Source organism: Cupressus sempervirens, chromosome 8, assembly GCF_028749045.1.
Source record: "Cupressus sempervirens isolate cs-2001-9-10 chromosome 8, ASM2874904v1, whole genome shotgun sequence".
Lineage (NCBI taxonomy): Eukaryota > Viridiplantae > Streptophyta > Pinopsida > Cupressales > Cupressaceae > Cupressus > Cupressus sempervirens.
Window position 1 is genome coordinate 487743664 of NC_143125.1, and position 22876 is coordinate 487766539.

The window sequence follows — 22876 nt, forward strand, 5'->3', positions numbered from 1 at the left end:
TTGATGATCCTATTAATTTCATCCAAAGTAATAGGAGTGCTTATATTATAACAATCTTCTTCAAACAATTTTTTGGGAATCAGTAGCAGACATTTATCAAGTGCCACATAATTAGCATCCCCCATTTCAGATGAAAAGAGTTGAGAATAGTAATCAAAGAAAGCTGAGTGGATTAGCTCTAGATCCAATGATTTATCACCATTAACATTAATGTGCTCAATAAGATCTCTTTTATTCTTTGTCTTAATGATGTTGAAGAAATACTTCAACCCCCTATCCCCTTCCATATTCCAGTTCAATTTGGATCTGGTTCTCTGTCCTTGAATATTATAGTTTCGAATCTTCCTCAACGAATGCTTAGTCTTAATCAATTCAGCTTCTAAATCCAAGTCTTGAACTCTCACCTACAAATCTTTCTCAACCTTGATCTATGCCCTATTTTCTTCAACATTTATATCCATACTTTTTTTCTTACCAATAATCTGAAAAATATTTTGCCATACAACAACTAGTCCTTCTCACATGTCTCTAGGTAACACATCACCACTAACCAATTTAACCATGTCAATGACCTGCCTGATAGTATTAAGAGTATCCTAATCTTTACGAAGAGAGAGATTAAGTTTGAAAGGCTTGATAATCTTAGCACTAAAACCTGGAGCATCACCATGCAACCCAATCCTTGTAGAGATAGGAGAATGGTCAGCAAGAGAGGCCAGAGTAACTGTGATAGGTGAATGGACAAGGTCAGAGAAAAACTACAAAGAGCAGAATTTGCATAAACTCTATCCAACCTACAGTAGACCCTTTGAGAGCCCTTCTGATTAATACACTAGGTATACCATATATCTTGAAATTCTGATTTCCTATCCTCAAGAGGATCTAAAACATTAAATTTCCTTTTGAACTTGTTCCAGAAGAATAGTTCATTACCTTTCCAACTGAAAGAATTACCTCTAGTTGTATCCTCCCTATGCTCCACCATATTAAAATTACCAATGAAAATCCATCTAGTGCTAGGCAAATTATTTGAAGCCCATTCCCACAATTCAGCTAGGTCTCTATAATCATTAGGTGCATAAAAGTTACACAATCCAAGGCTTTGACCATCTTTAAAAAATACAATCCATAGGGCCTTATGACATGGAGAGACACCTCTATTCACAATATAGTCTACCCAATTAGATCCCACAAGAATAGCAACTCCCCCCTTACCTCTTTCATGATTGGAATAAAATGCAGTAGCTTGATCCCAGAGCACTTTTAAAATAGTATGGGCTTGAAACCCAACAACTTCAACTTCTTGTAGACAAATAAAATCTTTTGATTTCAGAATTCTGCACCATCTTTTGACAATATACTTCCTATCATTCATCTCCAACCCTCTAACATTCCAGCTATAGATGTTGATCATTTTCATGGTTTTTAGGGTTACTCTTACCATTGTTATACAATCTATTAAAACAATTGGTGATATCTCCTTGTTTACTTTTATAACCACTAGAGTTGGTTAAGATCTAATTATCATTACCCTTTCTTTTCTTATTCCTTTTATTGGATACATCAAAAAAGGGGAGCTCATTATTATTTTGAATTGGAGAAATTTCCATCCTAGAAGACTTCAAACCATTCAAGTGCATACTCTTATCAATCAAAGTGTGACTGGCATTTTTAACCAGCTCTGCCCTCTCAACTAGAGAATTCAAAGCAAGTTGTTGAGCATTAAGTTTGGTGGGGGTTTCTACCAAAGGTACAACAGGAATACTATCTTTAGGGGAAATAATAGATTTTAACCAGGTAGAACCACTTGGAATGATCTTAGAAGTAGAAATGGAATCACAAGTAGGAGTAAGCTCAATGTCATACAAGGGATTAACAATAGTCTCAAACTCCTCTCCTAGACTATCATTAACATCTTTATTTGACTCAACATTCACAGGCTTCTCTATCCCTAAGATGATCTCAGGAAGGTGCTGAGGGATTCTCTGATTCAAAAGTAGAAGCTTTATTAGCACTAGCTTTTGAAACCTCAAAGTTAGCAGTTTGGGGTCTAAACAATTCTGGACAATCCTTTCTTGCATGTCCATTCTTTTTACAGTGAAAACAAGCACCTAAATTACCAAAACGAGATATTTTCCATGAAAAAGCTTCAGCATCAATATTAAAAAAGATATTATCAGGAAAAATAATTCCAAGTTCGAGAGCAACCAAAACCCTAGCGTTTAAATGCGGGAGAGTGGTCTTGGATTGCTCAATTTGCAAAACTGAGCCGATGGGCTTCAACAACTGATGGATAAAATCCCAAAATTCCACATTCAAGTTCTCAATTTCTACCCAATTTGGTGAAGCCTTAGTAGACACTTCTTCTACATTCCCATTTGGCGACCATTGGAAGGCTCTGAAAAGAGATTTACCCACATTCGAAAATTTCTTATCAAGTATTCTTTCTTGCATGCTATGAGTCTTGACAAAAACAACAAACTTTCTTGCATGCTATGAGTCTTGACAAAAACAACAAAAAGCCCTCTTTGAACCATTCTACAGAAAGTCACATGAATCCCAAGTTTCTTACCCCAAACATTAATCATCCATTCATCAAAAAAAATTCGTGAGGGTACGAATCCTTTATCTAAACATGCAAAAAAACTGAAACATTTTTTAATCGTGATTGCTCTGACTTAATGGCTCTTACCATATCCTCATTCAACGAAAGTGAAAGGGTCTTCAGTTCATGGGGCGGGATCTTACCTTCCTTATTTCCTCCAACGCTACCAAAGTCAAACTTGCCTCCATCCCCGAGTCTATCTCAATTGGTTGGGGCTCTAAGTCCCTCGTTTCGAATTCCATCTTGATTAACCCTACAAATTTTACTCGAGAAGAAAGCAGTCGACGGGCAAGAGTTGAAGACTCTTCCACCATAGCTTTATATGATAATTTCTCCAAAACTTCCTTCGGTTGGACATTAGATTTATCATGCTCAATATTGTAAACCTCATCAACTTTCATCATATCTCCAGACGCCTCTCGTCCATCATCTGCCATAATTACCAATCCTAAAATCCTTACGAGTGATCCAGGGTGGGAGAATGATGGCGAGATGGGGTATGAAAAAGCAATCACACTCAGGGAATCCCAAGCGACACCCAAAGACACAAAGGTTACTCAATAAAGAACACCCACAATGAGAAAACAGACGCCAAAAATAGTAAAAACAATGAAAACCACAGCATAAAAGGTAAAAAGGTTGCATAGAACACATAGCAGGGTACGGAAGCCGAGGCACATAGGTGTCCGACTGTCGTACAAGTTGCAGAGCTCCTCTTTTTTTGATTAAATCAACCACTTGCTCAAACATTTAAAAACAGTAAACATCTAAATATATTGTTAAGAGCAATTATCTCTTTGTCGATCTTAATTTCCAATAGTGTTATCATTATAGGTTATTATATATGTGTGTGTGTGTGTGTGATCACCTTGACACATGGATGATACCTATACTCGTATATGTTGTCTTGCATTTTGTCACTACAAAATGTTGGTAACAGCACTACAATAGGGTGTCATAGTGGTTCTACCTTTTGTAGACTCCGTAGGAAAGCTTCTTGCATCAAGGTACATTAAGTTGTCTTTCCCTTAACTAGTACTAAAATAGAGTTCCCTAGCGGTTCTCCCTTTATCACAAAGTAGTAGAGTGTTTTCTTAGCAGTTCTCCCCTAACTATTTTTGTGATAGGGTGCCCTCATCGTTCTCCCTTTATTGTAGACTCCATAGGAAAGGTATTTGCAATAGGGTGCCCTAGCAGTTCTCCCTTGATTGAATAGCAATAGGGTGCTTCCACTGTATTTCTCTCTTAACTACCCCAATATTAGGGTGCCCTAGCAATTCTCCCTTGATTGCATCTCTTTTATTTCAATTTATTTATTTCTTGAATACAATATGATCAAAATTAGGTTACATAAATAAGATATTAATACATTACCAATAAAAATTGTTTTGAATTAGTATTGCAACTAGGGTCAAACTTCCTCAAAACTCCATTGGCTTTCTTCTTTGTTTGCTGATTGGATGTTGTTGAGATCCACCTTATTATATCTCATTTTTTTCCGACGATGTTCCTTTTGTTTTTGTGTCAAGCATTTCTTCTATCTTATGAACTTGACTTCTTTTTATGTCCTAGTTCCAGGGTAATCTTTTAGAAACCCCCGGCCAAAAAAAGATATAAAATATTGGTGAATCTTTGATTATTTTGAAAAAAAAATAATTTATTTCTATTCATGAATCTTTCAATTTTATTTTAGAATCATAACTTTTGTATAGAAAATATTGGTGAATCTCAATAATAATAGAAATTTCATTAATCACCCTAGAATATTACAAATGAAAATTGAATATTTTTTAACTCATGGAATATTATGAGGATTGTTGCATTATATTTTAAATCAATAGCAAAAACTTAATATTGGTGATATATCCCTAATGTAACTAATAGTTATGCTAATTATTGGTGAATTAATTTTAATCTCTCCAATAATATATAATATTTAGGTGAATCAAATCTAGTTATATATCAAATATAATGGCGAATCTTTGAATATAAATTTTTTAATAAAATAAATTATTGAGCGTTTTTAAATATTTTAGAGCTAAAATTTATAAAAATATAGCAATTTAGGTTGCACTGAATCTTAAATTATTAGCCAAATTACCAGCCAAAAGTTTTGAAAATTAGCCAATTGAAAAATATTAGCCACTAAAAAATACCTTGCCTGGTTCCCATGATTCTTCGCATCGAAAAACATAACTTCCTCTCTCAACTCTTTTCATTGTTTTTGGGCCTTCTCATCTCAGCATATGTCCGTGTTCAAAGTTCTCATTGCAATGGAAACATTTTCTTTAACGAAATTCTTTTGTATGTCTTTTATATATACCATGAAATTGTTTTGTGTGGTTGCTTAAGGGTTTGTTGTTTGCTGGTGAGGTATCTAAATTTAGAGTTGCTTCAAAGCCATCTTCAAGGGATTTCAGTTTTAACGCATTTACCAACCCTCTTAGTATTTCCTTCAACCCGTAATGGAAGAGATAAGTAAGTCAATATTCATCTCTTCTTTTTACTCAAAGTGAAATTCTTTGGAGCTCATTAATATAACTTTCAATTGTCCCTTGTTGCTTAATATGTGCTAACCTTTTGAAGTCTTCCAGGGGGTGTCTTCTATCAAACCTTTTGAAAAGTCTCTATGAAAATTCCTCATAGGAAGTAACATTTTGGTGTCCTCGAGTGTGAATTCCATGGTACCACCATTCATGCGCTATGCCCTTTAGGTGTAAAATAGCAAATTGAAGTGGATCTTCCTCCATCATGGGACTAAGGGTGAGGCAAGTGTTAGTGTTTGCGGCCAATCATATGTTGTGATTTCTCTTGTTCCATCAAAGCTTGGAATATTAACTTTGTTTACTTTGTGTTTGAGATCCTTGTTTGAGTCTATTCTTTTCCGTGCTTCTTTTTCTTGGCCTTCACAAAATTTGCTAAATGTTATAAATTCTCTTATCTCTGGTTCCAGGCTAGCATATGCTCTAGCATTTTCTATAGCACTATTTGTAGGTTGCTCAATTCTCTCTCCCTCTCTTGATATTTCCTTTCTTGGTATGAAGTGAGGTCTAAGTACCTCGGTCGACAAACATCCATTATGATTCTTTGAGTGATTAGAACTTGTGGGATTATTATTATTTCTTAGACTATCAATTGAGTTCCCCATGTTTTGTAGTGCTTGGAGGAGTGCTTGGTTTGTTTAGGTTGCTCACTCCATGAAGGTAGTCAATTCATTTCTCATTTGATCACTCGTAGTGGGGGTGGATTTCTCTCTCTCTAATGCTCTTTGGTTTCTTTGGCTAGCTTGCATTAGCTACCTCCCACAGGATGGCAAGAACAGTGCTCTAATACCACTTGTAATGTCCCATTTTGGGATTTACCCCTTTTATTCCCTTCTAATTGTTTGGAGTGGATTTTTATCCCCCTATCGTATCTTACTTGCATTTTAATTAACAGTTTATAATCTCCCTTTGATGCCCTGTTTTTATTCTTTTAATTATCTTCGCCCATACACATTTAGAAAGCTTCTTTTACTCCTTTTTATATGGCCTTATACATCTACCTTTCTTTTACTAAATTCCTTCATAAATAATACATTAGAATTAGCCCATACCTTATACAAAGATGGGACTAATCCACCCCCTACAATTTCGGCCTTCTACCCCTTAAATAGCCCTTACTATGTGACTTCCAAAATCATTTGTTATTTATTGACTTTGTCCCTTAATATTGTTCTCTAAATTCATGTGGGAAGGATTAATACAATGTCTTTCCCCTTATTTCAGCACCTTTATTGTTCATTTGATCATTTCTTTTTATATTCCCCTTGCCCTTGGCAGATACCTCTATGCACTTTATCTTCGGTGCTTTCTAATCTAAGTAATTTGAATCTCCTCCCTAGGTTATTGGACCCTCTTCAATTCTGATGTTACCTTTTCTAATGGCTGCTGCTATACGTGATTGAAAATCAGATTTATATGGTTCAAATGCTCTTTTATCACCATTTTAAATCTATTTCTTTTTGTTCATATCCTTCCATTTACCCTTCTTGTGTCTTTTGGCAATTTTCCTCCCCTTAACACTATTGGATTCCTCTTATAAATATGCCCCGTGCGGTATGCCAAGGGCGGCATCCCTTTGAATATGGCCCCCCCAACCCAGAATTTTATTTGAATACATTGCAGTTTAATATGAGTGTAAGTTTATATGTTTAATTATGAATAATTAAACATATATACAAATGGATAATATGGGTGATAGAATATTATTTTGAAAATATATGTTAGAAATAATCAGTTTTGAATAATAAAATTGATTATGTATAAATATTCATTTATTGATGATATTAATGTAATTATTTAATGACGATTCCTTTCTCCTATGATCTAGGATAACTTGTAATGGTCCATGGCATAATCAAGGCGTTATGATTTTCCTCTATCGACTAAACCATCTTTGTAAGTTTATTGACTCATTATTTAAATGATTTGATTGTCTGATATATTCAAATAGTATTAGTAATTGTATAAGACAAATGAATGATGTTTTTATATATATAATGAAGTAATATCTTAATCAGGTGTTATATTATTATTATATATTTATTTAGTTTTTAATCATTTATAATCGTAGGGTTCCATTTAGGTCAGGTCATGACAACTTCACCTTCAACCCTTCATGGCTTATGGATGATTAGGTTTTACTTTCATGACAACCACCCTATCCTCGAAAGTAAAATTATGTTCTAGGAACTGAAGCAATGGGTTTTGGAACCCAAGAGAACGGCATCATTGCTGGGGAGAGATCTTGTTTGCGTAACTTGGTGGGCTGCCAATTCAATAAGACATTCATGGCTTGCTATTGATTTGAAGACTGTGTTGGTGCAAAGAATCAAATTTGTTAGCTTTAGTGGTTTTGTTTACTCTGAGGATTTCCTCCTTTATGAGGTGGCAACTTTCTAATGTCCCTTCCTTAGGCTGCTCTGTAGATGGCAAATGCTTGCCCTATTATCTGAGCTTCCATAGGTCAGCAGTATGGTTATGGGAATCATCTAGAAGCATATGGAATTGTGTAGGGTTTTTGTGAGCCCTTTTGAGTGGTTTGGGATACTCTCCTAGATTGTAGTAGGGATTCCTATATTTTAGGGATAAAGTAGAGTTGACCAGGATGCATCAGAGAGCTTATGGAATTGTGTAGGGTTTTTGTGAGCCCTTTTGAGTAGTTTGGGATACTCTCCTAGATTTTAGTAGGGATTCCTATATTTTAGGGATCAAGTGGGAGTTGACAAAGATGCATCAAAGGACCTCCAAGATCATTCTGGAGACTTTGGTGGTAGTTTCTATATTTTAGAGAGGATCGCTATTTTTTAAGGGAGACTATTAGTTGACTTGCACGACTTAGGCTTTTTCCATGAACAAGTGGCTTTAGTTAAATTTTAGTTCTAAATCCAGTGAGCACTTTATGTATAAATTTGGGAAATTTTAAAATGTTTCCTAAGTTGTATTTAAATAAAATAATAATAAAGTGATTATATTAAATATAATAAGAGCATGGTACATTTACCTAGGAGTTGATGGTTTATAAGCTTAGTTGTCGATTCGTGACACGAATCCGATTCGGGCACGTGAATAGGATCCGTGGATTCGGGATTTTTTTTTTTTCCCAATTATGATTCGTGGAGGATTCGTGCATATATATATATATATATATATATATATATATATATATATATATATATATATATATGCATTATATATACTAAAAAATAAGAGAAATATACATAATTCTAAAACTAAATCATTTCATAGTATGAATCTAGTATACTTGATCAATGACATTGATAATTAATCTATTTTCACGATTATAAAGAAAATCAACACATTCACATTGAATTATTGAAAGTGAAAGTTTGTAACATTCAAAATATAGATCATTAAAATTAAAGTTTATAACATGATTTACTCATAAAAGAGTCAAGAGTCAACACTAAAGTTTTTTATTTAATCATCAAATGGATTTTCAAGAAAATCCGCATCAGAGGGGTACTGGTGAGCTGCAAGTGCTGCATCTATATCAGTAGAGGAACCCAAACCACTAGTAGTAGAGGGGATTGTTAACTCATAATCCTCCTCCTCATCATCCACATCAATCAAAGTGGATCTAGCAAGATCTCGGATGGTCATATCTAAATCAGGAGTCTCGGGTGCTACATCCCAAAGCTTTTCGGGCCCCTTCTTGTACTTAGGATCTTTCCGTGACAACAAGCGCAAATTGTTGTGAATGAACACAAGGTCTTCTGATTTTTTTGGAGCCAACCGGTTGCGTTTGATTGAGTGGATAAAGGAGTAAGTACTCCAATTCCGCTCAGCGGCAGAAGAGCTGGCAACCTAAAGAGAAATTAAAAATTATCAATACAACAATCAAGATAAATAAATTAAATAATAAATTCAAGGAATTGAGAATGTTAACCTTAAGCTTAATTTTACAAACTTACTTGGGATAGGACCTTTATGGCAAGAGGTTGGAGGTACGTGAAGGCTTGCCCATGAAGGTACCACCATTTGATGGCACCCATCCTGCTTTGGTCTGCTATGGCAATAGGGTCGAAATCCTCACCTGAGTTGAAAGCAGCAAATTCACTCCTCACAATTGCCCCAATCTCTGGATCTTGGAATATCTTAGCTAGTGCCCTCTTATACCCATCTGCAACCTCTGCATCTCTAAATGGTGGCACTCTACTTGGAAGGCGAAGTACATCTGCACTATAGTACCTGGGGATAACAAAAGACAATTAAACACTATCTTATATCAATAGCACAAACATTGGATAAAATAAGCACAAACATTTGATAAGAACTACAGTACCTCGGGGATAGAGCATATGCAAGGAGGTGCAAAGGTGTGGTCATCTTGTTCCATCAATGATGAACAATTTTTTCCACCTTCTTGTAAAGGGTGTCCTCAGGATCATTCTCCCTCCTCTGTATGACCTAAGATATGAAATATGAATAATAATTATAATTAGTGAATATGTCAATTTAAACTTTAGAATCTAGATATCTCTCAAATAAAAAATTATTGTAAAAGAGCGTAAAACTTACCATTTTAATTTTTTCCAGCATACTATCCATGGAATCATAAATATCCCCAAGGCATGGCTCATCACTATCTGCGAAGCGAAGCATTGCCATTATTGGATCGGTGATTTCCAACCCATAACTCACAAGACCCCACCAATCCTCATCTAGTATCATTCTTCTCACATTTAAAGCCCTTGCTGTATTGGAATTCTTCCAAATGCCCCATTGGGGGCTAATGACCATATGCTTCAATGCTTCTTTTACCTTCACAAGTCGTCTCAAGACGATTGTGTGAGAGGCAAAGCGGGTTTCAGCAACCTAAGAACATGTTAAACTCAAGTTAGTAAAACATTTAAAAATTAAAACATGTTAATGTAAACAACAACAAAAATTAATAATTGTGGAATCCAATAATATTCAATTATATATTAAATATAAAAATTTACCTTCAATAACTCCAAGTCCGAGAAACTCCTAAAAATTGCTTGTGACATGTGGTGATTTGTCACAAACATTTGAATCTCTTCAGCTTCCTCATATATCCTTTTCACCCAATCTATTTCGGTGCCAATTGCTTTCATCACTAAATTGAGAGAGTGGACGGTGCATGGTGTCCAAAAGATATGATCATATCTAGACTCTACAATTATCCCTGCAGCCCTGCAAACTTTTGCATTGTCCGTGACCACTTGGACAACATTATCAGGACCCACTGACTTTATGGCATCAATGAGAATGCGTGAAATAAACTATGCATCTTTCACTTGCCCTTCACAATCAACTGCCTTCAAGAACATTGCCCCCTTAGGGCATACAGCAATAAAATTGATCAATGGACGGTTTCTACAATCTTTCCAACCATCCGAAATAATAGACACACCCGATTGAACCCAAAAATCTCTTATTGGTTGAAGTTGAGCCTCTACATTTTTCCTCTCATCATGTAATATGGTAGTGCGCAACTTCTCATAACCAGGCGGTTTGTAACCATGGGGTGCATCATTTATTGCTTCCACCATCTCCCTAAAATAAGGTGATCTAGCAAAATTAAATGAAACACCATTTGCAATTAAACAACGTCCAATTTTGTGATCAGCAATGTCTCTCTTTTCAATTTGGAATGCCCTATCTAGTGGGCCTCTCTTGCGGGTGAGTGGAGATGGGTCTTCATCTTCATCATTTGTAGTTGGCATAGGCAAAAAAGGATGTGTTCTTGTGTTTGTTTGATCAGATGATGGTGTTGGTATATTTGTTTTTTTGGAAGCACCACGTTTTGCTTTTGCAATTGCTCTATCAGCATCATCTTGCTCTTTTGCTAATGCTGCTATTTGTGCAGCTGGTAATCCCTTCTTATCACTACCTTGACACATGTGAATTCCTTCACCCGCAGAGCCCAAAAAATGTAGTTTCACTCGGGAATAGGAGCTTCTATGTTGTATGTTGCAAAAATTACATTTCCATATGTATGCCCCACCCCTAGGACATTGTGCAACTCTTGTTGTGTGTCTCCATAAAGGAGACCCCTTATCAATTTTGAAGCTTGGTGATGCAACCCCACCCCCACCCACCGAGCCTTGAGTACTCATTGTTCTATTCTTGCAATCTAGAAAAAAAAAAGTGAAACAAAGCCATGCTTCACACTTGCACAAAAACTTGAAAATTTGGAAAACTAAAAATAAATCAATAATCTATGAAAGAATTCAAGAATATGGTTGAAATGCATACCTTCAACACTTCTTGCAAGGTATTTGAAGCTCCACAACCGATCTCCTTCGAATCCAAGCACTTCACTTCAAACTAGCAAGTATGAGAGAGCAAAATGAGAGAGCAAAATAGAGAGCAAATGAACTTGCATTGTGATTTAGAGGGTCGTTTTTAGGGTTTAGGGCCTTTAGGGCAAAAAAAAAAATTAAAAAATGATAATGGGCCCACTTTTTGCAAGTTCCTCTTGTCATTGCAGCGGATTCACGCGGATCCGCGGGCCGCGGATCCTTACGGATCCACAAGCAGGATTACGAATCCCGCCCGGATCCTCACGGATCCATACGTGGATCTGGATCCGAATCGGACCCGAGTCCGGATCCGGCCATTTCCAGGCGAATCCGGTAACTAAGTTTATAAGTTGTTTTGGAAAAGAGGCCATTTTTCAGAAAGTAAAATGCTTCAAGTCCTTATGAGAGGGAAATAATCTAAAATAAAGTTGATTAAGTCATTGAAATTAAAGCAATTAAATCCTAGGAAGTTTTAACTAGATGGAGAGAAGAGAAATGAATTAAAAAGTTATTGAGACAGCATTCTTCAAGTCATTCCAGGTTAATACTTTCATCAGCATATTTGGATTTGAGGGTTGCAGCCAGTTGCAGCAACAGATCATGTTCTTTGAGGACAAAAACCCTTGAAGAAAGTGTGAATTGGAGGAAAACCCAATTTACAGTTAAGAAAGATCTACACAAGGTCTTCATCAGAGCATTACTACATTATTCCTAGAAGTGTTCTGCAGATATTGAAGAGATATATATTGTTTATCATAACTGCATATCAGAGGTATTTGCAGTGTATTATGGTATTACAGGGAATCCATCCTTAACTATACTGCAACATTGATTATTGCAGATTACAGTTGATAACAATTTTAGAGAATATCGTCATTGAATCAGATTGGATCAGGCAGAATTGATACTCTGAGTTGCAGATTGGTGTTGGACAATAATTTCAATCATTTCATGAGCATCTAGGGCCTACCATATATCCCAGGTTGAGACCGCATCCCTCCACTAGCTACACGCCTAGTAGAAGAGCTGCTTATCACGTAACAATCAGAATTCCTTCTCCACCTTCCTGTGCGCCTCGGCCATGTTTGACCACCTTTCCACCACCATTTGCAAGGTTGCCCTCCTTTCCATCCCCCATCATACTGCTTCAATTGACCCCTTTCCCAAGTGTGAGAACACATGCCCTATGAATAGTTGGTTCAATGAGGACTTCAAGCACTTCCACTGCACTCTGCACACTATTTCATCCCTCCATTTGAGCTTCTCCACCTGTCTTAAGAACCCCTACTGCCATTTCCTTGGCTATAAGAAGCACATGTTTATCACATATCGCAGTAGGATGTTCGCGCCTCACTCTTGCTGTGCCCCAAGGCCTTATGTCGCACACTCTTTCCTCCTTGGTCCTCACTTTCCCCCAATCTGGACGGCAACTCCTAGCTTCCCCACCCCACCACTCTGTATGATCTTCCTGGCCAGCCCTCTATCCTTGTCACCCCTCCCACCCACTGCGATCTTTCACATGCACCAATGTCAGGGAGGCTGTTAGATCGATGAACAGCAGTAGGGTAGCGGATGAGGAAAGGTTCCAAGCAGAAATCTTCAAGTTTGGCATCACGGTTTTGGGTCCTTTCCTCACTGAGCTTTTCAACAAGGTGTGCGCACGGGGTTTCCCCCCTCTTGGTCAAGGTATACTATCCACCTGATTCCCAAGGCTGGACCCATCTCAGATCCCAACAATTTATTGGTTTGCAGGGTGAAGAACAAGAACAAATAATTAGTTATTTTGTTAGTAGAAATAGAAGGGCAATTGAAGATTGTGATCTTCACTGGAAGTGCCTCAAATTTCTGAGCTAACAAAGAGGATATGGAATTGAATTTGAATCAAATTTTTTATTCAATAATGGAATACATCAACGTTTGTGGTACACATAGGTTGCAGGCTTTGGAAGACCAAGTGTGTGTACATGATCCATCCCAGCTTGAGGTTTTATACTGCACGTGATGCTTTTCAGATTGATGTTCAAGAAGACATTCTTCTCCATGTTGATTTATTTGTAGGTCAAGGTATGCTACATGCTAGTGAGGAGATTGCAAGTATATGTTTTCACACAGTTGAACATGTGTAGGCTACTTGTGATTGCCATGTTCAGATGATTTCACCTCCACTGCCAGCGTGACAGCCAAAGCGCTAGCAGTTTGCACGTGCATACATTCAAATAATTTGTTTCTCTTGCAAATCAGAAGAGGAAATATTTGTTTGAGGGAGATCAACTACTTCAATAGACTGTCTTTCGTAGAGGCATATGTTGGGCTTGTCTATAGTCTTGTGCCATGGATCTTCTATGTAGGGTTTGACCTGCAAGTGTTTGTAAGTTTGGATTATCACCATACCTCCTAGTGTCTATGTGCCTTGATGTCATTGGTTGTAAGTTGTTTTTCCTTGTCCACATTGTGTTTGTCTTGGTATGTACCACAGGATCTACCAGGGGATCTTTGCGTAATCTCGACCCCTGCATTGTCATGATGGTGTGTTGATGATTTGATCTCATCTGTTGTGTCCAATTTTTGTTTTTACTTTAAGAAATATGGATTTTTCATCGTGCTTGCAACATACACAAGTCCCCAACTAGAGCCACTGTTGGGACTCAAAACTGTGAGGTCTCTTTTGGTAAAGGCCCTCACATTTTGTGTGTTGTAGTCATTTTCTTCAAGGTTTCTCGTCCCTTGTTTCTGCTCCTTCACTAGTATCTTCCATTCATTACATTTGTCCTTGCATGCCTTGATTTTTCAATATATTTTCTGTATAGAACATGTATCTATTATTTGTTACATCACATAATGCTTTGAAATTCACAATCAAATGCCTTTGATCTTTCCTCATGAATTTGAACATCTTCACATTTTCTTACAGATTTTTAACCTCTTCAAATATCATCCCAGAAACACCAGTCTTCCAGTTTGTTTTCTATAAAATCCTCTTTTTGGTTGTTTCTATATATGTGGATCATTACTCACTGTGTCAAGATTCAGGCATGCCTAATTTAAATTCAAACATCTTTCCTTATGCTGTGTAGTAACTATCATGTGATTTCTTGTGGCTACAAATGTGCATGCAAGATACGACACATCCTGTAAATGTGGCAAGTCATGTCTCTTGGTCATTACAATTAATTACTAATCATGTCATTAATTAGATATATAATATTTGATTTCTTTATCGACTGGATATTCCAAATACTGATAAGTCATGGAACTCCTTCCATGATTGGATTTTCACTGTTGGTCCACTTGTGTCAATTTCCTCCCATCCCCAATCACTCGTTTGGAAATGCTAAACCTATTTGCCCCAGAGTGTTTTTTCAGAGATCGTAGCCAAGCAATGACAAATGTAAATAAGCTGTTGCAGGTAGACTGATATCAGCATTTATATGTTTGCAAGGGGTAAAATTTTGGATAAGTTAGTAAACCTGCAATAACATTAGTTATATCCGACCTCAAAGATCTATATTACTGCATGAGAGAAATAAACAATGAATGAAAAGCAATATAAATAATATCTATTCAATATTAAATGCAAACATTCAATCCAAATTGATCTCCCTTGGCCCTCTCCTTTTCATGCAATGTGGACTCTCAGATATTGCTCCAATTATGACAACATGAAACTCAAAGATTGTGGTCGTCAAATTATGAGAATTAAGCCTCATTATATAGAATTTTAGGCTTCAATCAAGGCTGGGTGATTGAACAGATAGATGAAATATTCTAGACAGATGACTGATCGTGATTAATTAGAAGAGTGGGGTTAATGGACAGCTAAGTGGTTGCATGACAGAGTTGATTGGATAGTTAATTGATTGAGAGTAGATTGGATTGGATGATCAGAAAACTGACTGCACGATTGAGAAAACTAAATTGATTAATAGTCAGACTGAATTAAATGGAAAGAAGAAATGTTAATCAGTGACAGTTAAAAGAGGTGGAACAGAAGGAATAATTAGCATTAAATAAATTCAATAGTTTATGTAATTGTGCACGGAATAAATAAATTAAATAATGTCTTTATTTTCAAAAGAATAAGTTTGCACTAGGGAATTGAAAAATTAATAAATTGGTGATTTATTTAATTTAAAAACACAGTTAAGCAATTACTTAATTGTGGTGATAAAAATAATGAAGAATATTTTGAATTAAATAATGCAACTATTGAATCAAATTTAAGTATAGAGATTAATTAACTAATAGCCACTATTTTATTAATTTTCAGAAGAATTATTAGGGAATCTTGACAGAATATTAATTAGAAACTAAATAATTAAATAATGAATTAACAATATTCAACTATTGGAACTGGAGGGAAATGATGAATTTGAAATTCGAGTTAGGAAGAATGACACAATTTAATTAGATAATAAAGATTACTTAATTTATTAGGGCAAACATTAGTAAAACTGTGTACAATATCAACCACAAGATTGTAAAAGAGGGAATTGTGTCATATTTTTGTTTCATTGTTGGATGATACCACTTGGTGAAGTGCAACGAACACCCCCTACAATGTAAAATACATTTATGTATAAGTATTAAGATGAGTGGCATTACCATTAACAAGCTTAATAACTAACATAGAAATTGTTGAGAATTAGGTGTCTCGAGCTTCACAAATCCAGATTATGTATTTATTATTTATTTACATGTTTCCATGATTATTTGGCATTCTTGTAATTCAATAATTGTGCTCCATCATAAGGGGTGTGGGTTTTATTAGTTGGAACTTTTGCCACATGTCAGTGCCTCAAAATCAAGTTATCTGTTGTCAAAAGATGTCCATCAAGTGGTATAACATGAAAAGCCTATTTTTAAGGATGGTATGATAGATTCTATGACAATTGCAAAGGCTAAAAGCGGGATGATTTATGGACGTGAGATTCAGTTATTAAGACATATGTAAGAAGATCCTTACGTTTGTCATTACTAGTCTACAACAATGCAAGCGCATCTCCTATATTTGGGGGGTCTTATGACAACTTGTAATAAGGTTTAATGTCAAGGCTATGTTTGGCATGCAGGGTTCGAATGCATTTTACCATGGTTTTTCAGAACCTTGTTTTGGCCCACGGTAATGTTTTAAGGTGATTTTTCGAGCCCCAATGGGTCTATATGTTGAGGGGTTGAGTTGGAGATAGTTACAAGTTCATTCATGTCTTGTTTTGCAAGGGTTATGCAGCTGGATTACAGATTGAGTAGAACTTGAGGGTTGTATTGTAATTTTGTATTGCTGATAGTACAAGTTTTTCATCTTTTCATGGTAAAGTATTTTTTTCCTAAAAGGGTTTTCTCCATGTAATTCCAGTGTTATGTGTTAATCTCTTATGCTGTTCTTATTTTCACTGTTGTAGCTATATTACATCTATTTGATAAACACACATAAATCTAATTTATGGTTTGATTTGAAGCTACATATATTGTTGTTCACCTCTTTTTTTCCTAACGTTTGCTATAAGAGCCTGGCTAGTTCTATATCTTGGGTGGTAGGAGGTTTCTTGAGCTTTCCTAAGAGTTTTTGTTGATCTGTTGTTTGCAAATTTGTGTGATATCATGGCTGCAACTTCGTCTCATTTGGACAAAGAGAAGTTCAAAGGAATGGATTCTGAGTTGTGAAAGCTGAAAATGGAAGTATCCTTGAAGGAAGAGAACAATAAGGTTGTAAACACTTAATAATGGTTAAGAGCAAATATTAATTAAATCCAAGCAGTTTAATTAATTAAATCAAAATTCCTTTACTATGTAATTAAATTAAACATTTAATTGTATAGTTCATCATCAATTAATTAACCCTTCCAATTAAACCCAAATTCCAACCCGTTCATGTCTATTCACCTCACCACATGACACATCACCCACCTATGGCTAAATTAAAAAATTCTTTTAAATTAATTAAATCCTGAAATCTCTCACCAACCACAAAAGGATAAAATATCAACAACCAATGAGAGACAAGGAATAAGCTCTCATGGATCACTGATAGCCTTTGCTATTTTAGTCTTCATTTTTATCATGCAAACTTGACTATTCATGGAGAACACATCATCCCCATAAACTATATCTTGATCATTTGTAGTCATAACTCACCCCCAAACCCTTGGGAAAATCCTATAAATAGGGTGTATTCCTATTTCATACTAATCCATTATCATTCTAGCAATTGCATTATTGCAGTTTTGGCATAGCAAAGTCATTTGAGCATTGTCATAACATTGAATTTTCATTGCATCATGCTTAGTTCAGTTCAATTTCATAGATCAATTGCATTATTCTCCATCATCTTAGCTTAATTGTGCATCCATTTAGCTAGATCATCACTCGTATCATACTTCCTCATTTCTTAAGTTGTCACCTATGAATCTTATTTGCAGCTGAGGGCAAACTATAATAGGTCCTTAGGATTAGAGAGCAATGAGACACTCTTGAGTCATTATTTCATGATTTTATCTAGTTCTTTATCATGTTTTAGATATAATGCTCATACTAATATTTCACTGTTGTATGTGACAAAGAATAGACATACACAGCTGTAACAAATTAGAAGAAGCTCGATAAACTTTCTGATGAAGTCAGGGGGAGTATTAGAATATTATAATGTTTCTTTAATGGTCATCTTAGTTAGTCTATAGTTTATTATGTAGTTTCTATTATCGTCTTTAATTCATGATGGTGTGTTTTAGAAACATAGTCTCTGAAAATCTGTATAAGAAGATTTCATCTCCTCTGTTTAATAACAACATCGATTTATCATAACATGGTATCAGAGCGGATCAATAGGATTTCATAAAGTTTGCCAGAATGATTTTAGTCAAATTTGAGCATCTTCTAATCTGGAATTTTTTCTAGAAATTTGTTTATTGATTTTTTGAAATAAAAATTGTCAGTGATATTTTAGGAAGATTTTATGGTTCGTCTTCAAAGATTTTTATTGAAAATCGCAAGCCCAGTCAAGAGTCTTGATTGAGCAATTTCTTGGTTTCAGCAAGAGTCTCTAAGTTTGAAGGTTGCATGTACTTGCATGTGCTTTTTATGAGACACATTCTTGCATGTGCTATTTTACCATGAGAAGTCTCATATTTAGCCGCTTAAAGGTTTATCTGGTGGGTTTATAATGTTTTCCTCAAAATTTATTTGATGGGTTTGTAATTTTTTTCCCTCAAAAATTATTTTATGGCCGACAAAAAGGAAACTTGGTATTCTTTGATATGTGTCTCAGATTATGTTGTCTAGTTTTGATCCATTTTTTGCCTCAAAAATCATATATGGTTTTTCCATTTTTTCTCCTAAAAAATAATGGCTTTTTGCAGTCTATTGCGGGGCATCATGCTCATCTACAAAGTTTGGAGCGTTTGTCGATTTTTCCACATTTTCAGTGTTTGTCTCTAGCTATAGGGAAGGGCAGCAACATTATCCAACATCAGGTTGGATGTTTTGTGATGATTTTTGGTCAAATGTTTTGTTGATTATGGGAGGGTTAGTGGCAGAGTCAATGGCAGGCTCTTGTCTCTTGTTGGAGAGTATTCTAAAGATGGGGGCACCCTTCTCTATTTCTTTTTTTTGGGGATGGCTTCTTGGTCATTAACATTTAGCAAATCCAAGGATGGTTTCAGCAGGAGCAGAATGTTTTGAGGAGACTAAAAGACAGCAATTAAACAACGACCACTAAGGGAGGGTATTAGAATATTATAATGTTTCCTTAATGGTTGTCTTAGTTAGTCTTTAGTTTATTAGGTAGTTTCTATCATCGTCTTTAGTGTATTAGGTAGTTTATATTATCGTATTTAGTTCATGATTGTTTCTTTTAGAATTTCTTTTAGAAACATCATCTTTGTAAATCTATCTCAAGAGCTTTCATCTCCTTTGTTTAATAACAACAAAATGATTTACTAAAGCAAGGATAAGGATTAGGTAGTTTATATTATCGTATTTAGTTCATGATTGTTTCTTTTAGAATTTCTTTTAGAAACATCATCTTTGTAAATCTATCTCAAGAGCTTTCATCTCCTCTGTTTAATAACAACAAAATGATTTACTAAAGCAAGGATAAGGTGGATAATAAGGCATGGGGTATTACATTGTGTCTTTCAAACTTTGTTCTCCTAAATGTGTCAAAGGAAAAAATTGCATATGCCTTGTGGAATTTAATCGGTGAGATCTACCTATCCAAAAGTCTTGTGAATAAAGATTACTTGTAATGAAACATTTTCTCTCTTAAGATTAAGAAAGAAGATACAAAAGTAGAGCATTTAACTTCCTTTAATTTAATTTTCAGCCAACTAGGTTCTATACGTGTATCAATTGAAGAAGAGGATAATGGTCATGCTTCATTGCTCATCAAACCTGGCTCATCAACAACGGGGCATGTGGAAGGCACGGAATTCCATAATACAATCAATTTTCTCATTCTTCACCGTAAAAAGGATGTGTATTCAAAGATCGTAATTTCCCATTGGTAGATATTAAATGCATAAAGGTGGTAGTCATAATTAACTCTGCCTAAGTTTTTTTGAATTATCTTGGCCATTGATTTAGAATCAATCTGGGCCCTTTATTTGTAATTAGCTCTACAAAAGGATTGGCTTTTACATTTGTAAAGGTTAAGATATGAGGAATATATAGATTAAAACAAGAAAACCCCCTTCAAATTTAGTTCTTATGCTTTCCTTTCTTCTCCATAGAGTTGATGTTGGTGTAGCTCCAATTGACAAGATGCACCTAAAATTGTAAGCAAGATGATGATATGATAGCAAGAATACTTGAATCGTGGTTAGCCAAAACATATATATTAGGAGCAAGCAGTAGGAAGAGGAGATCAGAAATTATTGTCAAGACTATGTTGAAATTGTTAATGTTGTTGTAGCTATGGTTGAATTCCTTCAAACCGACATAGATTACATAACAAGCAGACAAAAGCGGCACCTTGTATTTAAAGACACTCCCTCTTACATAAGCAAGCATATGTTAATTGATGTCTTACATAGGCAAACATTCAATGACCATGCAGCAATTTCTAATCTAGGTGCAATTAGTATGATCGAGACATAACACTCAGTCAATCCTCTATATGCAATTATATTGAACAAATGGAGCTTGAATAAATATTTGCCTGGGAAACTTAAATGTTTCTAATGTTGGCCACAAAGACTTCATTAGTAATTCCTTATTGTTGTGAACAATATTGTTGCTATCTAATTCAACGCACAGAGGCAAGCTTTTGGTATGCACACACGTTTCCTCCTGAGCAGTCAAAATATACAGCAAAGGGGTTTAACGGCTCAAACAGGAGGTCACTAGCTTTCAATGGAAACTGGCCCGTGAGTGAAGTGCATATGTTTTACTGTAACCTATGCATATTCTAAGGGCATATGGTTGCTAATCTTAGCAGCATGCTGATATGAACCAAAGAAGTCATGAGCCACCAAGTATCTATCCAAAACAAAGCTAGAACCAGTGGAGATTCTCCCTCTCTATAAACACTCTAAAATCTAGATTGGTGGTCCAATCTATGAAAAGATTTAGGAACTACGTTTCCTAGTTTTGGTGTAGATTAATATTCTTCTTGCCCTACATTTCATCTTTTGGATGAGACGGTATGATAATTGTCTTCAAATTGGAGAGTGAGGGGCCTACACATGTTGTCCTTAAGGACTGAGTTGAGACATCTCTCGAATAGAGAAAATATATGATCAATTTCTTCGAAGAGAAGGAATTAACATTCAAAGGGAGTCTAACAATCCATTAGAGGCAACCTTGGATAAAGAGGTTAGGAGGTTGGTGCAAGAACTTGAGCTTCAAAGGAAGCGGGTAGAGGATCTACCTCGTTTGTATTTCCATTCATGGGAGTGACCTTGACAGACCTACCCTCTAGGAGTAGCCATGATGATGGTCGTGTGAGAGACTCCATGACTCGGCACTTGTGTTGATTCACCATTTGGGAGTAGCCATGGTGAACATCATGATGAGATGACAACATCGCATTGAGTGATTCTGTGACGAGCACTTGTTTCATTTACATTTCCATTCATGACCCACCCTTTGGGAGTAGCCATGGTGGATATTACTAACATAACTCGAAAATTTGAGAAGGATTCCTCCCTAGCTAAGGATCCTTAATGTTATTGTAGTTATGGTTGAATTCCTTCAAGCCGACATAGATAACATTAAGGTTGTGATAATATAATTATTATGATATAATAATTATATTATATTATTATTGTGATGATATAATCATATTATAATAATTGTTGTGATAATTTAATTATATTACAATATAGTATAATAATTGTACTTATTGTGATAAATATAATTATATATTAATTAATTAATTAATTAGATAAGAGATATATAATTAATTAGATAAAAAATATATAATTAATTATTTAGGCTAACTTGGAAGAGTTGGTGAAGGGGTGCCTCTGATTGGTATAAAAGAAGAATGCATCTTTCTCTCTTAGAAATGAAATATACACACAATTTGTATAATTGAGAAGAAGCAGTGCTCAAGGGAGATAATTGGGTATTGTTTATGGTTGGGAGGGAAAATCATTTCCCGTAGTTAAACAAGCACGCAAAATCAACATAAATTAATACAGATTTTTCATTGAAGATATGGTACATTGTTGTTTTGCATGGTTTCTACTTCTCAAGTTTTAGTTAAAGTTCATTGATTTTAATGGAGATATGCAGAGATATTTGATGAATTCCTTGGTTCATACCATTTGTATCGTGTTGATTGCAAGTTACCTTGCATGGTTAGTTGAACCTCATTATGGCATAGATCGATTGTGGATGTTCATTTTGATAGCGCCAACACTGGTTATTTGGATGGATTATTTACAATATGAAAATATTTCACTACCTTAGAAGATTGTACTCTTTCTATGTCATTGTGAGCTCTCTCTAGCTAAGTAGAAAGTAGTTCCATATGGAATTTGTAAATCCAAGCATTATCCATTGTTATCATTGTTCTTAGTGTTGCTTAGATTCCCTAAGCCTTTCACTTTTGTCTTTTGTTTTGAGTTTAAATTAGTTTAGGACAAAAGCATCATTTAAATTGCTATATATTAGATGTTCAAGTTCCATGTGCTTTCTAAAATGATTATGTAAGTCCATTTGTGAGAACAGGAAATCACATCATTCACTAAGTCTATCCATTGTAAAGCACATGGTTCACATAGTAAACCTTGGGGTTACCTTAATTAATCACACTATTTAGCATTTGAGATTTCCTTGATCAAGAGAGGATAGAGTACTTGGTATTCGATTTTGTGTTAGCAAGTGTGACAAAACACACATTAATGCAAACCTACCAACAATTATAACTTAGTCAACATTTCATAAAGTTCATCAACTAGTAAACTTCGCAATATTCATGTCTTGGACCTTCACTCATT

At 35.4% G+C, this 22876-nt stretch overlaps 2 protein-coding genes across 3 annotated transcripts in view; both read right to left on the reverse strand.

The window, feature by feature from the left end:
- Window positions 1-22876, reverse strand: part of LOC149543330 (protein serine/threonine kinase) — a 228814-nt gene that overhangs the window by 201162 nt on the left and 4776 nt on the right. The gene's annotated exons all lie outside the window — the stretch shown is intronic.
- On the reverse strand, window positions 8526-9785 carry LOC149543332 (uncharacterized). The gene is made up of 4 exons (XM_089796261.1): window positions 9688-9785; window positions 9452-9576; window positions 9081-9357; window positions 8526-8973 (listed from the first exon to the last, which is right to left on the reverse strand). Exons 2-4 carry the CDS (start codon window positions 9493-9495, stop codon window positions 8587-8589), a joined length of 708 nt encoding a protein of 235 aa, XP_089652387.1. The 5' UTR covers window positions 9496-9576; window positions 9688-9785; the 3' UTR covers window positions 8526-8586.